The sequence below is a fragment of the Saccostrea cucullata genome, unplaced genomic scaffold (assembly GCF_032062105.1).
Source record: "Saccostrea cucullata isolate Sc308-1 unplaced genomic scaffold, CSIRO_AGI_Scuc_v1 ctg2339, whole genome shotgun sequence".
Classification (NCBI taxonomy): domain Eukaryota; kingdom Metazoa; phylum Mollusca; class Bivalvia; order Ostreida; family Ostreidae; genus Saccostrea; species Saccostrea cuccullata.
In genome coordinates, this window is record NW_026920897.1 from 122,585 (window position 1) to 137,065 (window position 14,481).

Consider the following 14,481-nt stretch of genomic DNA (forward strand, 5'->3'; position numbering starts at 1 on the left):
GATTCTGCACGGATTGGTCAATATTCTAAAAAATGCTTATATTTTGTCTATCTTTCCAAAAAAGGGGACGCGGTTTACCAACCTATTCTTACAAATGCCTTTATCATGTACATCTCTGCAAAAATAGGGGGCGTACCCCTCCTCTCAAATCCGATGTCTCATGTAAATATTATGACGAAGGACATTAATGGACTTTCAATTCTAAAAGTAATTTAAAACTCTCATGCACCAAGGACTTCCTTTTACCGTATTTAGAATTTCCTAGTTATTCTTCAAAAATGACCTTTAGGGCTACAATTCTTTTATTTTTATTCTCAAATTTCTTGCTAGAAACTATTATCAATGTTATAGCAGTTATGTAAATAATATATTTGGACAGGAAAGATAAAGGGGTGGACTGAGTGACCTTTTATTTGTCTTCTGCTCTTTCTCGGGAAAATAAACTCGTCAGTTTTTCGAAAGAAATATAATAAAATACATGTAATACAGTATTTAACTAAAATCTCAGTCCACTGAAAAGTTTTGTTTTATACATATTTTTATACATATTTATACATATTTTTTTCAGAGTGTGTGTCTCCATGGTTAAAAATCTTATGCACTCTTAACGCACTTTGAAAAAAATTTCAGATGGCATTGATTTTGTTCCAATATTGACGCCCTTTGAAATATGTTTTCAAAGTGCGTAATTTTTTTTCAAAGTACGTTGCCACATTGCATTAGTTGACGTTTCACCGTGACGGAATTGGCCGAATTAAAACTTAAATTAAAGTTTTATATGATTCAATCCAATATGGTTTAACAAAATATTTTTTGACATGTTCTCGGACAAAATCCGTTTTTGCCGACTCCTCGAAACAAACAATTAATTTACCTTCGACCTCACTGCCTCAAGCAAACAGTTTGATTTGGGGTCCGACAAGCCGCACATTGCCCTCGAACCAAGTCAATAAATGTACAATATTCTAATTCCTATACACCTGAAAATACTGTTTTAAAAAGACAAACCACAATATCGACTAGTCATTTGTTATTTGTTAACATTTTTAATCAAATATATTTCAATGTATTTTCATGATTTCTTTATAATTACTCTGTTATGAAATAATCTTACTTCACAACAGAGTAATGCAATATTCTTGTTACATAGCCATCCTTTGGAATAATTGCTAGATAGAGGTAACTTACATGTATTGCAGCATTACAAAAAAAATTTTGTTGTTGTTGAATTAATCGGTGATTTTAGGAAGTATCCTTAAGTGCAAATAGTCCAAAATAGGCAGAATATATGTGTACGAAATATATAACTGGCCCTGATACTGACTCTTTTGTTGCTATAAGGCTTTGATATTCCTTCAAATGCAGTGTGATAAAAAATGTAAAAAAAGAGTACTCCTGAAAAAGTTTGTTTAATTTTAAAAACAAGTTTTCAAACATCTGAGTAAGTACAACTCGAACATTTATTTGCAACACAGACATGATCATGAAATCAAATAAACACATAATATTATGTTAAAGACAGAATTTTTAAAGCATTTTATTTGAAAAAATGCAATGAAGCATTAAGTAAAAATACGATCAGGAGGTTTCTCTAGAATATTAAGTATGTGTTTAAAGGTCATTGGTAAAAAAAAAAAAAAGGCACTTGTCAATCGCAAATTTTTTAAGTTGAATTTCTGAATATTGTAACTTAATTCTATAGAGAAAAAATTAAAGATGTTAGATAGTATTAAGTATGTATAGGATCTCCATTGGTTTGTAGTTGGATATAATTTTTATCTAACGAGTTGTGTGTTTTTGTGTGTGTTTGTGTGTCTAATGTGTTTTTATCCCCGAGCATTTATGATTTTTGAAAAAAAAAAAATTGTAAAATTGTGCCAAAATAGTACTTAAAATAATCACAAGCGTACTTTAAATGGTATTCTCCTTTATGCACTGTCATAATTACAAATTCAAGAAATTGTATTGTAACGTATTTACATTAAAACTGGGGTCGTGCAAGGTCAATTCCAAGGTTTTGGATATTTAACAATTTAACTCATTAAAACTAATTTATAAACTCTAGTGGACTGTCGAAATATACAAATGAAAAAATGCAAAAAAGCATAAAAGCATAAAGTAAAAATATGATCAGGAGGTTTTTCTAATATATTAAGTATGTGTTTAAAGGCCATTGTAAAAAAAAAAAAAAAAAAAAAAAAAAAACTTGTCAACCGCCAATTTTTTACGTTGAATTTCTTAATATTGTAACTTGTTTCTATAGAGAAAAAAAAACCGATGTTAGATAGGATTAAGTATGTATAGGATCTCCCATGATTTGTAGAAACTTGATTTAAAATGAGAATTTTTTATGCAATTATTTTTTAAATAATTAATAACTATTATCAAAATCTTGAAAAAACATTCATTTGTTATAAACAATGACATTATAAGACATTCTCTTTTTCAAATAAAATACGTACATAATATTAAAAAGTCCTCTGATCTGTGAATATACTGACCATATAGACATCTCTGTTATGGGATATGCGGATGAATTATTAAAAAAATTATGTTTTGATAACTTTTACAACCTACACAAATAATTGTTAACCAATTTTAGGTACCGAACCTCTGTATTTTATTGCCTACTCGCAGCAGACATTGAAGCCAGGTAATCATCAAGCTATCGTCTACAATTCTCTTTATCATGACCCTCACAATGCTTACGACCAAACGACCGTTCTAGTCAAAGGGTTCTATGTTTTTGCAAGGATGATGGAAACTTACCATGGGTATATGTTTAACAGTTCATCACAAAAATAGCTATACAACCCGAGTTGTTCCTTTGGAACAAGTTGGGGATGTTGTTTACATACGCCCTGTCAGTGGAAATTATGTTTTGGGAAATAGGTGGTCATTGTTTACTGAATGACTTGTCCATAAATAAATCATACGGACATATTTGAAAGTTTTTTTTCTAAAATTAATTATAAACTACCTTAAAGATGTAAAAAGTATAGACACATTCGCTTTCTGTTTTGTGTTTGTTTATTTTGAATGGAAATATCCAATTTGGTAATGATGATATAAAACAATTTTAATCATTTCCATATACAGCTAATTGATAAAATAGCCTAGTTCTCCGTTGATCAAGTGATTTTATATAATTTACTGCATATGGATTTGTTTTCAGTTGTTCTTGTTGCCTTATGTGTTTTTTCTAGTATATTTCAATGTTACTGAGTAAGCCTTTTGGTGAATGGTATATACCAAATTTAATTATGGAAATGAAGAACAGTAACCAATGTCAAAAGACCCTTAAAACAATGGAAATCGGAAGCAGAGCACGAATCTTCATAGCTGCAGACCTGTAGCTCTCCGAAAAAATATATATTGATAGACCGGAGAGCTACAGTGCCACCCATTAAAAAAACTGTATATTTATTGCGCACAAAAAAGTGCGCTACGATCTTCAAAACATCGGGGGTCGAATTAGGTTTCACGGAAGAGTAAATATTCTCTGTCGACCGGTCACATTCGCTTCGGCTCCTTGTGATACATGTTCAATAAAATGGAAAAATTCGTAAAAATGCGACGTACTGATAGATTGAAGTTGCTGACAAGGTACGTATTTGCACCGACTTAAGAACTTTGAAAATGATCAATTTTTAATGAGGCCCAGGTTGATATATATTCATCAACTTATTTGTCAATTGCTTGTCTCGTTTTATAAATTTTTCAATACAAGAACCTGATCTTGTGTATCACATCAATTGGGAGGCATAACCCCTATATTTAGGTGATAAGGGTGTATTGCTACATAAGCAAGCGAAGTTAACGATAGAAATGTAGGAAATGTTAGTGACTTTTCTATTGGAATACTTTGATTTGAAACTAAGCTTCACACTTTGTGTTTTATTTTTATGTCGACTCAATAGAGATATTTCTAGTCAACATAGGGAAGAAAATGAATATTTTAAATTGATAAACTGACGTCGATTTTTCTAAACATTGAACTGAAAGTAGCAGTATTGTCTATCAGATCATTTTAATATGAAAAATTAGTTAGTTATATACATGGACTTTTATCCATGACATGTTTTTTAAACATCCAAATATTACGATATACATTTTCTAAAAAAAATCTTTACTACGTTTTGGAAAGACAATATCTATGCATAAAATATAAGTAATGTTAGAACTCGTTAATCTATGAGTTCATTTTTCATATGTGCTGTCGTGATATGTTTTGTAAAGTTTTATCTTATTTTTTCATGTCTAACGAAACTGTTTTATAAATGAATATATAAAACAAGATGAAATCTATAAACGTATGCCCTGTTCATACACTTGTATTTACAGAAAAAACCTTACTCTAATGTAGCACCCGAAAGTTAGTTCATTAATTTCAATAGTCTTTATCACAAACTCCAGCAGAGACTGGGTTTGTTAACGTCGAAGGATAACCTCCCATGGTCAAAAACTTTTATTTTAAAATATAAAAGCTGATGAGATACACATCGAAAAGGTTACCTTGTGTCATCCAAAACAATAAGAACTTGCTTTATTATTAGCAGCTCTAAAACAAAGCTGACATCCTCATAGAGACTGACATAGAGAAACAAATATGACTATTTCTTTAAACCCCGTAGGTCAAGATGTTTGTTTACATGCTGTAACAATTCATGTATAATGCAGACGTGACAAGCATTTTAACTAACCTGAGTATGTGAACTTTTCTGATCATCTAACTATCTGTGACATAAAGAATTGCTTTCAGTCACCTTGGGTAATATTTTCATCAAATGAAAGTTAATAAATAATTTTTCAAATCATTCATGTACGCATGTGAGTTAAGGCTACATATGGAAATTTCTATACAAAATATCTAATTAAATTCCATAATTGCTCTACCTACCGCACAGAAAATGCTAAGACTTGTTTTCTAATACATTCTTGGTACCCACGAATGCAATAGCCAGTACACATTATGACGTCATATTATGACGTCATCGACCTGTACTACACAAGTTTATAAGAAACATCAACAAAATCGCTTCGGCGCAAGGGCATACCTTACTTTGTTTTACAGAAACAAGGTATCAAAAGACGCAGGATATTCCAAGGATTTAAGATATTGCTGCACAAATGCCGGCAGTGCAATTGGTTACTTACTATTCGTGCAGTTTTAAGTTTTAACAGGGTAAAAATTCACTGTCCAGGGTAAGTTTCCTAAACTTTTTTTCAATTGAGAAAGTGCTAAGGATTTGTGCAGCAATTTTATTAATTTCAAGAATATTCACCTTAATATTATACATTGTTTATTTTAAATTAGATAGGATAGGCCCTTGCGCCGACGTGATTTTATTTATATGATTTAATACCTTGAATGGGAGAGAACAATGACGTCATAATATGACGTCATAATGTGCACTTGCATTAATAAACTGTGGGTACTGATAATGTATCAGAAAATCAATTTCAACCTTCTCTGTACATAAAATTTTCAAATTATGAATTTCCATTAGCTTATTTGCATAGAAATATCCATATTTAGCCTTAACTCACTTGCGTACAGTTTTAAAGGATTTCAGACATTTCATTTTTTTTCTATTTTGTTTCATCGTCCTTATACATGTAGGGAAATATCGGTAATTATAATTTGCCTTTTCTCTAAATACATGTAATGAATGACAAAAATATACTTTAAACTACAGGCTTCATACGTAAATCTAGCATTACTTAGGAATTCTTGTTTGAAATTATTCTCTGCGGGATATTTTAGGGTCCAGATATAGCACACATTCACACACATCCTACCACATACACCTCCACCCTCACAAACTTACACTTTCAAATGTTTAATTTTATCACTAAAATATTTCATTTAATTTAACGTCTTCCAGGAAACAGATAACTCATTATTCTATGCAATAATTGCCCAAGTAGCAGAGTGGTTAGAGTGTATATTCTAGAGTCGCAGAGTATGGAGTTGATCCTTACGTTGCGGGTTCGAATCCCACGTAGAGAAAGGTCCATCGGGTGAGTACGTATAAATGAAGGTAATGCGTGAAGATATCTTGCTGCGCAATGTCCCTGAGCACCGAGTATAGATTTTAATATGCAGTCCTTCACAGGCAAGTGGTGGCCTCTCAGGTGGCAAAGGATAGTTTTTTTTTACAATCAAAACGTTTGACTGACGGTTTACTTAATATTGAGCTGCTTTTAAAATGTGCATTGAAAAATTTTAAATTCCCTCTACATGTAATAAAAGTATGATGTAGTCCCTTGAGAAATTTGAAGCTTTTAGGAATAAAACATGTACAACTTACACAACGAGCCCTAAAGATGGCGCAGGGATAATCTCAAAATTTCATGTGAATCAAGCCTATTTTCACTATTTCGCTGCAGCCGCATCTGCTTCCAGGCCCGTGCTGATGACCGAAGCTACCACACAAATTGCAGAATAACATTTGTACATACCAATGAACAGCAAGAGATGTGGGCTCAACCACCTCGTTTTCAAGCTACAATTCATCCTGTGAACCCACCCCGCTTTTCTGGTGAAATACCCGTAGAGCGAGTTTTGAGCTTAGTTTCGTATTTCTAGTCCATATCCCCTATACTGTAGTAGTGACACTACGCAGCATTGTTAAGGCTTGAATTAGGGGGCGGGGCCTAATTTATACGGGGAGAGTTTACTGTGACGTCACACAATAATATGACTTTTATGTATTTCTCATGATACCTGAAAATGAAATTATTTGCAACTTTTAACTGTATTAGCATAATAAACAACAATTAAACCTATCAATGCATTAAAAAACGTTGCTAGGTAAATCCCGTGTAGCTAGTTTTAAACAAAGCACTAACTTGTATATATGACGTCATTTTGGTAAACATGACGTATTTCATGTACTGTGAGAGGCAGATTGAGGAATTTTTTAACAATGAAAAATGCGTTTTATAATAAAACGGAATATCATTTACAGGTTTTAAATATTCGATTAATACCAATGTAGATCCTTTGTTTAGTACGATTATTCATTAACTTTCAAGAGAATTTATTTTATTAATTATGTCGTGTTTTTATGTACAGATTACGTATATTTTACATCGAGATGCACCATAAAATCGTACTTTCGCTAGGGCATACACTGTATAGATCTTAATCATTTTTTGAAAATAGATAAAGGATATTATCCTTAACTGGAAAAGTGCTGCTGCTTTCTTTAAATCGAAGGCGTGATTTTATAAGTACACAGAATATTTGGTAAAAGTCTAATACTTTTTGACATTGGCCTATTTACTTTAAAATTTATCCCTTAAAACGCGAATTCTATTCAAAGCAGCAGCACTTTTAAGAAACTACGAAGTGTGCAGAAACAATTACTAGCTAGAATTTTTAATTTCAACTAGGGTATACTGCCCTTGCGATATTGAAATTTGTTAATGACCTACATTCAGTACACGTACAATGCATTCATCACGTGACTGTCCATCGATGGGATTAAACTTCATACAGTACAGAGTGGGTAATACTATGCTATTTCCATAGGAATTAACGTTCTGTGATTTTAAAACAGCTTTATTGAAATAAATTTAATTTAAAATAATACCCTCCTTTTTGTACATATATTTTCCGTTGATTTCTCATAGTAGGCCTTAACAGTGCTGCGTAAAGTGTCACATCTCAATAAAATATACAAGGCCACCAATTCCCTCCAAATGCACCCATAAAATATTCTAGCTATAAAATTACCTATAATATGCATTCAAACCTCAGGTTTCTCTATTTTTTCTATTTTTTGACCGGTACTTTATTCGAAACTATCCTCTGCCACCTCAATATGAGTGAAAATTTCTCTAGAGGAAGTTTAAAAATATACAAACAAACCTCATGCATTATGCAATTGATTGAGCACATCTGAATCATAGTTGTTGAATAATAGATTGACACATTTCTAAGAATTCTTGCAATAAGTGTAGAGAATAAAACTGCCATATTTGTGTTTATTTGCCCTATCAACGCCCATTTCATGCAAGAACTGATGACATTTCAATATTTACTCCTTGTGTGGGTATAATGCAGAAATCCATACTTCATTATCAACCTGCTTAAGATTTTCAAGCAATATGAAGAATGTATTTTCTGTCCTTGTTTATTTTGTCAGATCGACGTCCTTTTCTGCAAGATGTTGTACAATTTTATCATTTCCTTCGTGTAAGGCCACTAATTAATACAGCATTCTCTATCATCTACCTTATTAAGCATTCCTGGATAATGATATGTCGGCACATTTCTGAGTTAGAATTCCTACGGGCAATGTCAAAATATTACAGTCTGCCTTTTCTTAATATGTCATGTTGACGCCGTTTTCTGCAAAAAGTTCTAAAATTTCAACATTTCCTCTTTGTGCAGCACATAATATGGCATTCCGTGCATAATCATTTACCTGCTTTAACATATCTGGAAAATGTTTGATGATATACTGGCACATTTCTAATCGAGAATTAATACAAGCGATATCAAGAATATTGCAGCCTTCCTTGCTTTTATATGTCATATCGACGCCTTTTCCCGCCAAAAGTTCTAGAATTTTCACATTTCCTCCTTGTGCAGCACATAATGCAGCATTCCATCCATCATTATCAACCTGTTGAAGCATATCTGGATAATGTTGGATGATATATTGGCACATTTCTAATCGAGAATTTGCACAAGCTATGTGAAGAATATTACTGCCAATCTTGCTTTTATATGTCAAGTCGACGCATTTTTCTGCCAGAAGCTCTAAAATTTCAACATTCCCTCCTTGTACAGCACACAATGCGGCATTACATCCATTATTATTTACCTGCTTAAGCATATCTGGATAATGTTGGATGATATTGTGGCACATTTCTGACTTATCATAAGCACAGGCAATGTGAAGAATGTTACTGCCATCCTTATTTTTATACGTCATGTCGACACCTTTTTCCACTAGAAGTTCTAAAATTTCAACATTTCCTCCCCTGGCAACATATAATGCGGCATTCAATCCATTATTATTTACCTGTTGAAGCATATCTGGATAATGTTGGATGATATATTGACACATTTCTAATCGAGAATTACCACAAGCTATGTGAAGAATATTGCCGCCATCATTGGTTTTATATCTCATGTCGACGCATTTTTCTGTAAGAAGTTCTAGAATTGCAACATTTCCTCCTTCTTTTGCGGCGTATAATGCAGCATTACATCCATCATTATCTACTTGTTGAAGCATATCTGGATAATGTTGGATGATATGTTGGCACATTTCTGACTTAGAATAAGCACAGGCAATGTGAAGAATATTGCAGCCTTCCTTGTTTTTATATGTCATGTCGACGCCTTTTTCCGCCAAAAGTTCTAAAATTTCAACATTTCCTCCTTGTGCTGCATAAAATGCGACATTACATCCATTATCATTTACCTGATTAAGCATGTCTGGATAATGTTGGATGATATGTTTGCACATTTCTAATTTAAAGTTCATACAAGCAATGTGAAGAATATTACTGCCGTTCTTGTGTTTATATGTCATGTCGACGCCTTTTTGTGCCAGAAGTTCTAAAATTTCAACATTTCCACCTTGTGCAGCATATAATGCGGCATTCAATCCTTCATTACTTACCTGTTGAAGCGTATCTGGATAATGTTGGATGATATGTTGGCACATTTCTGACTTAGCATAAGAACAGGCAATGTGAAGAATATTGCAGCCTTCCTTGTTTTTATATGTCATGTCGACGCCTTTTTCCGCCAAAAGTTCTAGAATTTTAACATTTCCTCCTTGTGCTGCATAAAATGCACCATTCGATCCATCATTATCTACCTGCTTAAGCATATCTGGATAATGTTGGATGGTATACTGGCACATTTCTGACTTAGCATAACCACAGGCTATGTGAAGAATGTTACTGCCATTCTTGTTTGTATATGTCATGTCGACGCCTTTTTCCGCCAAAAGTTCTAAAATTTCAACATTTCCTCCTTGTGCTGCATAAAAAGCACCATTCGATCCATAATTATTCACCTGCTTAAGCATATCTGGATATTGTTGGATTATATGCTGGCACATTTCTAATCGAGAATTAACACAAGCGATGTGAAGAATATTTCCGTCATCCTTTGTTTTATAAGTCATATCGACACCTTTTTCTGCCAGAAGTTTTAGAATTTTAACATTACCTCCTTTTGCAGTATAAAATGCAGCGTTCCATCCTTCATCATCTACCTGATTAAGCATATCTGGATAGCGATTGATGAAATATTCGCAGGCATCTGTCTTTCCATTCTTACAGGCTGAATAAAGAGCATATATTTCTGTATTACTTGCATCTTTGATGTAATTTATACTAGCGCTTGATTGTTCTGAAATGTAACCTCTTTCATGTAATGGCACATTCGGTTCATCATTCGGTTTACCATCTATTTCTAAAAGATTTTTAATTTCATTTTCTGTTTCTTCACATTTTCTCGAGTTATGCTGGTTGAAGTCTTTGTGTTTCCTCTTCCTATTTTCTGAAACAATGATTTCAGTAAAAAAAAAAATGGGTATCAAATAAGTAGAGACTTTATTGACACGCTTTTGGCGATTTACCGTTAAAAACAAGTATACATATATATTTTTTAACAAAAAGTAATTTTAGCGATTTTTTCAAAAGATCTAAAAAACAGTCAATGAGAATTTGTTAGCGATATTCAATTCCATCGATCTGAAAATTTTTGGATATTTCATGTATTTAATCTTACTTTATGATTTGACATAAAAGATAGGTATGTTTTAACTTCGTATATAGATGGTTTAAAAGTGAACTTGTCGATTTCTCAGAAATCTTTGAAATTGCGCTAATTATCTATCGAAAAGACGTCAAACTAAGAAGTCTACTAAAACAATACAAATCAATAGCATAGAAAACACGGACCCCTAATACATCAAAGTTGGTATCAGTTGCCACAAAGTAGTTAGCGCCCCCTGTCGACCGGTCACATCCGCAGTGTTCTCCTTGTCATGATCGGGAAATAACAGGAAAATTCGAAGTCAATTCAGTCGACCATCGGAGAGTTCTTACTAAACATTTAGGATAAATATTAAATAGCAAATTTAAAGAAGTAGCAGAGTATTCAGGGAATAGTCAATAAGGCCGAGCGATAATATGTTTGTTTGTTGTTGAATGTTCCTCTCTAGAATTTTTCATTCATATGGAGACACATCCATTTACCGGTGTAGAGCTGCAAAGTTTGGCCCATATTCTGCATTCATAACCATTGAGCAGTGAGGGATCTTTTTCCTGTCAACACCTACTGTGACACGGGACCTCGGTTTATACGGTCTTATCCGAAGGACCGGTTCTCATATTCCACAGTTGGATTCGATTGATTGTACGTTGTTTAACGTCCCTCTCGAGAATTTTTCACTCCTACGGAGACGTCACCGTATGCCGGTGAAGGGCTTAAAATTAAGACATATACTCGGCACTCAGGGCCATTGAGCACTGAAGGTTCTTTAACGTGCCAACGCCTACCTTGACACAGGACCTACGTTTTAAGGTTATATCCGAAGACACGTGACTTTCACTTCCAGTGCCGAGCCCTTGACAAAGGAACAGTCACTACCTAGTTATACCTCTTAGGTATGACGTTGCAGCGTGAACAAGAATCTAACCCGGGCCTCCAGAACGCTCTACCAGTAGGCTACCGTGACCAGTAGTTGGATTCGAACCCGCGACGTAAGGATCAAATTTGATGACGTTGGAGCTGTACAGGACGGACCGCAGTATGTCTAGATCTGATGTTATGCTCACGCAAGCGATTACGCACACTTCTTGCACTTTTGCGCCTATAAAGACGAGGGATGCTACGAGCAGTCAAACTTGCTGTCTGAAAACGATGTCGTAGATGCATTAGTCTGATATGGTTATCCTGGAAAACCGACGTTACACGGGAACGTCCTGAACTTAGTCGATCCAAAGTGTTGCCATATTGTTAAAAACGTCTTTATAATGACAGGTTGTGTTTATGTGAACCCAAAATTGTCGTGCAACAACATTTTATGCCATCCCAGCCTACAAGAACCCAACAGCACAAAGACATTGATTTACACATAGCCTTGGCATAGCGAAATTGCAAATTCTCTTACACCAAAGTGATTTTCTGAACAAATCTTGAAAAATGTCTCGCAATCTTTGACAAAAAAGTATTGCCCGATATACCACGCAAATACAATTACGTCAAAAAGTAAAACCTGCATGCCCACCACGAAAAGTCCGTGAAAAGAGTCAAGTTGAGATTTGTCATTAATATCACTATCTGTATCAATTATAAACTGCTGTGTCCTTCAACTCAACATTTAGATATATCGACGACGTATTGTCAATTAACATTGGTCATTTCCATTCTACGTCGATTTGATATATCCTGGTGAGCTTGAGATAAAACACACCACAGAGTCTGACACATCTGTTTCATACTTGGATATTTTACGTGAAAAAGTCGTTAATGGTAATCTAACAAGCAAGCAATGTGATAAACGTTATGACTTTTCTTTTTCTATCGTCAACTTCCCTTACATACGCATCAATATACCTTCATCACCTGCATACGGAGTATATATATCTTAGTTGATTCGATACCAAGAGCATGCTCTACGTATGAACAATTTCTAAAACAAGGTAAATTATTGACAAGCAAGCTGATTAAACAAGAATATCAGCACTCTCGTTTAAAGCCATCGTTTCGTTGGTTCTATGGTCGATACAAATAAAATTTATCATTGAGTCAAATACCGATTGACGTTTTTATACTAATTCTTAGTTCATTATTTATACACTGAATTGACGACGGATTTTTCCGTTATTTCCCGAACATGACAAGGAGCACACGGCGGGTGTGACCGGTCAGCAGGGAATGCTCACTCCTCCATGGCACCTGATCCCACCTTCGGATCTACGTGTTTGCTCTGCTCCTATTTTGTATTGTTTTAAGAACTTTAATATTGAAATCTTTTCGTTTTCTCCATATCCGCTTATAACTATAAACAATATTATTTGAGTTTCATGATAAATTTACAAATGCATAGTTATTTTTTGCACTTAAGTCTACACTGAACCAATCTTCTGTTCACCTAATATTTTTTTAGAATATTGTCCCATCTGCCGCTACACCTACTGTGTACATCTTTTGATCCAAACTGTTAAAATTTGTAGATGGGGGAGGGGCTTTACTATTACCAGTTAAATTCCCAAATGTGTTAAAAGAGATTCAGATCCGGGGATATGGCAGTACATTATCCCCCAGATGTCTTTTGGTCAATATCCTTGGGCGTTTAGCACATAAGTACTAGTGGCCCGCTTTAAGAATGATTCAGACTGTTATGGGATGATATTAGACTGCCAAAACCATCGATTTCTTATCATTTTCATTCGTTTGATATTGTTTGTTTTTATTTTTCTGAAAATGTTTCAGGACAACTCTTAAACCTGGTGTGATGCAAAACCTCGGCCTCAGACAAAGCTCCAGATCACTTCCAGTTTGGTTAAATTTTGTCCAAAGCTTTCAAATTATGATAAACTGGCGATGAAAATGACACACAGCACAAAATGATGATACTTACTGGTTACTGATTGTTTAAAAGTAACATCAAGGATAATTTAAAACTAAAAATAAAATTCAGTAAAACGCGGTGCAAGGTTGATCCAGATATCAACATTCCAACGGCTCTCCCTGCTTTCCCAATGATCATATTGCCAATGTTTTGTGTTTTTAGTGAAGTCAGTTTTTAAAATTTAATAATGAGCACAAAAAGGTGCAAATTATACAAAACACATGCCACAATGTACAGGTTTATTGTTTTAAAGCTTCGTCACGGAAAATTGGTTTCCATCGGTTATATTTTATTTTCATTCAATAATTGTTGAGAAGACTCATTTGTTGTAATCATTTGAAAATATCAAACCATTCTATAAAGTAGTTTTTAATTAAATGCATTTATTAGAGTGAACACTTTTTTAAAGTTTTATTAAGTGTATATACTTACTCCATTTTCTTCTTATATAGACGAAATACACAAGTACCATTATACTAGTAATCAACAGACAAAATGCCATCAGTCCAAATGCAACAGATAGGGCTAAAGTAACCACATCCTCTGTTCCTGCTGGAGTCATTGCTAATGCAAGTGGCTTTCTGTCAATTAATTTCAAAGAATGTATAAAAATGTTTCAATTTTAAGAGGATGAAATTAGAAGATAACAAAACAGTTATTATGCTCAAAAGTTCAACAAAACATTACAAAATGAGGACAGGGCGAACATTGATCCCTGAAAACATCAGAGGTTGGACGAACGAAAATGAAGGAGTAAGCATTCCCTTTAATCGGGCAACTTAAGTCCTCTTTATTGATCAGGTAAAGATTTCATTAGAAATAAATACGGATTATTGGACTTTTGTGACTAGCGCTGACTTCC

General features: G+C 33.9%; 1 protein-coding gene across 1 annotated transcript; it reads right to left on the bottom strand.

Moving 5' to 3' along the window:
* Positions 1 to 8,336: 8,336 nt before the first annotated feature.
* On the bottom strand, positions 8,337 to 14,181 carry LOC134258615 (putative ankyrin repeat protein RF_0381). The gene is made up of 2 exons (XM_062741166.1): positions 14,052 to 14,181; positions 8,337 to 10,537 (listed from the first exon to the last, which is right to left on the bottom strand). The coding sequence occupies exons 1-2, from the start codon at positions 14,179 to 14,181 to the stop codon at positions 8,337 to 8,339; spliced, it is 2,331 nt and encodes a 776-aa protein (XP_062597150.1).
* Positions 14,182 to 14,481: the final 300 nt, after the last annotated feature.

What these genes read in the sequence shown, in the direction of transcription:
- LOC134258615 (XM_062741166.1), bottom strand. Translation starts at nt 14,181, where the DNA reads ATGACTCCAGCAGGAACAGAGGATGTGGTTACTTTAGCCCTATCTGTT. An exon ending in CTATATAAGAAGAAAATGGA is followed by an intron (nt 10,538 to 14,051) that starts GTAAGTATATAC and finishes TCATTGTTTCAG; the next exon opens with AAAATAGGAAGAGGAAACAC.